Source organism: Trichosurus vulpecula, chromosome 1 (assembly GCF_011100635.1).
Source record: "Trichosurus vulpecula isolate mTriVul1 chromosome 1, mTriVul1.pri, whole genome shotgun sequence".
Lineage (NCBI taxonomy): Eukaryota > Metazoa > Chordata > Mammalia > Diprotodontia > Phalangeridae > Trichosurus > Trichosurus vulpecula.
The window spans coordinates 3,212,935-3,216,206 of record NC_050573.1 but is presented as its reverse complement, the minus strand read 5'-3'; the positions used below and the strand labels follow the sequence as shown (position 1 = coordinate 3,216,206).

At 48.4% G+C, this 3,272-nt stretch overlaps 1 gene segment (V, D, J or C); it reads right to left on the bottom strand.

The window, feature by feature from the left end:
* Positions 1-2,332: 2,332 nt before the first annotated feature.
* LOC118834117 lies at positions 2,333-2,931 on the bottom strand. The segment is given in 2 exon segments: positions 2,333-2,712; positions 2,851-2,931. Coding segments are annotated over 2 exon segments (426 nt in total).
* Positions 2,932-3,272: the final 341 nt, after the last annotated feature.

Here is a 3,272-nt window from a genome sequence, read left to right as displayed (position 1 = left end):
AGATCCACCCACAGCCAGCACCCAGAAAGCTGCTGACATGCCAGGAAAGCACAGGTTCTGCTTAACCAAGGAAAGCAAGGTGAAGGGGTTGACAAGCTTACTTTAGTCCAGCATACAGACAGCATTCAGGTAGTTCAGGGGAGCATACAGACAGCATTCAGTTACTTCAGGGGAAAAAACCAGCACCCTGAACTTCAGAACAAATACAAACAAATTACAAACATCAACAGACAGACCCAATACAATTCATAGTTACCAACATCTAGGTTCAGCCCGGGACCTCGGAACAAGGGCTGGCCCAGAGTCATACTTGCCACTGCTACTGCTCCAACAGAAAAAGGAATCTTCAAGCTGTCTTCTCTCCTCATATAGTTTTTGACATCATCAAGCGTCGCCTGAATGACCGGAGCCAATTGGTTCTTGAGTTGGTCCCTCCCCTTAGGACCCTGGGAGGTTCACATCCACACAGATTAGGTTAACACCCAATAGGGCATGGCTCTGCAGTTAACACCTCCCCTTAGCCAGCCCCATGAATCGTCACAAAGAGGTGGACTTAAACCCACGTGGTCTAAAAGCCTCTGCTGTCCCAGACTTGTAAACTAGGCCCTCCCTGGAGTTAGCCCTACCTTGGGCCCCAAGGGCCCAGCACCTAGTAAGGCTTAATGAAATAAACTGAGTTACTCAAAGAAAACAAATGCCATTTTGCCTACTGACACAATCACTCATAAATAATCTCGTTGATGTTAATTTTCCTTCATGTTTTTAAGCGGTATTACAGATGGAACATAGTACATGGAATTTTCAATCGATCTGTGGGACACATTCCATCTGGACAATGCAAACTAGTCAGTATGCACCTACCTTTATACTGTTGTATTGTCGCTTTGTGGTTTTGTGTTTGCTTTCACACTTCATGCCTTCTCCTGCTGTATTGATGACATACATTCCCTCACTTTCTATTAGTGTAATGTATTTTTTTATTCTGGGTGTGGCCCTCAAATAATTATTTTATTTTAATGAGACCCTAAGATAACCTAAATTTGGACAGACCCGGTCTAGGTCATAGAAAGCCATGTGAGGAACCCATCAATGATGGTGAAAATTGGCTTAGAAGCCCCTAGAGGCTGTGCTACAGGTGGTGGTGGCCTCCTTGGGAATAAGCATTGGACCACTGGTTTTTGTGAGGATGCCCCTGAGAGACTGTTTACCTGGAACTTTGGTTACCAGGTAATCGAGTTTTGAACATCCACTCGCATTTTTCTCTTTAGTGTATTGTTGGATAGATGTCAATTTTTCAGTGCCTTTCTTCATGTCAGATTTACCTAAAAGTGTGATTGGGGTTCAGGATGTTGTGATCCACATGTAAAGGGCTTGGACAACCTCTTCAGGAGATACTAAAGGAGGGAATGAGGCATGGTATGAAGGGGTCTTGAGAAGATAAGTGAGGACCTCAGAGTAAGTGTTCTCTATTTTCTCAGAGGTAAAGTTAAGTTTTCAGCTGTAAAGGAGGAGGGAGGAGGTGATATGGGAAGACTGAACAGAGAAGAATTAGAATACCTTCTATGAGGATTGCAAATAGAGTTAATTAACTATTTCCCAAAGGATGGTTTAGTGGCTTGGAGGACCCAGTTCACATTAGGTGACATCAATTGGTAGGGGACCCCTCAGCACAGCTGTGTGACTTCTTCCAGCAGTGCTCAGAGGCTGCATGTTAGGAAGACTGACAGGAGGAGGTGAGGGTCATCCAGGACTGAGGTTAGGCAGGGCATGACCAACCATAGGGAAAGGGGGCCAAGTGTTTGAGAGGAGAACAGCATGTGAAGTGGAACAGGTTAGAGGGTCCACACTGGAAGAGAAGAAAGTGAAACCAGAGCAGAGGTGAGTGATGGCCACGGACATCGCAGAGTGGAGGTCACTGGGAAGAAGAGGACACTGAAGAGGGATGAGGCAAAGGGAGAGGAGCCATGAGGAGGGCTGATGCTGCTTGACTGAAGTTTCATAGGAACATGGTCTGAGAACAGAAAGGGGTCTCAGATGCTAGCCAATCCAAATCTTTCCTTTTTTGTTAAGGAAAATGAAACATTAAGTGGATAAAAATTTGGCAAAGAATGTGGTTGATAAACATCAAAGGCAAGATTTGAACCCAGATTTTCTGATTCTAAAACCCATGCTTCCACCACTGTAGTACATGGGACGTACATAGAGGAGGTGCTTCATATAGACCTTGGCCCAGGAAGTTGGACTCGTGTCTCCTGTTTCCTGTCCTTCCCCCAGGTATCAGATCATTGATCTGCCCCCAGAGAGCAGCATTCACACCCTGGTGGTAACTGCATCACTGATGGAACTGAAAAGTGGAGCCCAGGGGTTTTTGTCTCACTTCCCCACAGGCCTGGATCACTGTGCTATAGCTACTAGAGTCATAGGATAAACAGTAGTAGTCAGCCTCGTCCTCAGCCTGGAGACCAGAGACGCTCAGGGAGGCAGAGTTGGCTGAGGTGTCTAGGGAGGCAGAGAATCTTTTTGGGATCCCCGAGGGACGCTTAGTATCCTCATAGATGATGAGTTTGGGGGCCTGGCCCTGGTGCTGTTGGTACCAGCTCACATAGTAGCTACCAATGTTGCCACTGCTTCGAGTGCAGGAGATCGTGACTGACTGCCCCAGAGACCCAGACACTGATGCTGGCTGAGTCAGAACAAACTTGGCCCAAGCACCTGGAAGGACAGAAAGAGAGCTGTGAGTCAGGGGCCAGGGACCCTCTCTCTCTCCCCTCCTCACCTAGGAGAGAGAGAGAGGAGACAGCCCCTCTGGGCCCTAAGTGCCCCCTTTCTCAAAACCCCTGAGGCTGGCACCTTGGCAGAGAGTGAACAAGCTGAGCAGGAGAGGAATCCAGGCCATGGTGGAGAAGCCCCCAGAGCTCTGCTCCCTGAGGCCTCAGCTGCAGGTGGACTCTGCCAAGTCTCTCATCCCTTTTATCCATCTGACAACCCTTCATGCAAATCTGCTCTTTGTCTCCCACCCCAGTCATGGCCCCTAGTCTGAGGCTAGAGACAGGGGAGGACTGTGGGAAGAGGAGGGGATGGCTACCAGTGCAGAGCCTCTGAGTATGGGAAAGCCTCTCTCGCCATGGGAGGGACACAGCAGTGGGTTGAAGCAGCTGATGGACCGTCATATAGCCCAGTGACCCAATGACAGGGTCTTGACAGCCCCTTGGATGGTTAGCAAAAAACTTATTGGATCCCAAACCCAGTGCCACACTGCCACCTGGTGGCTC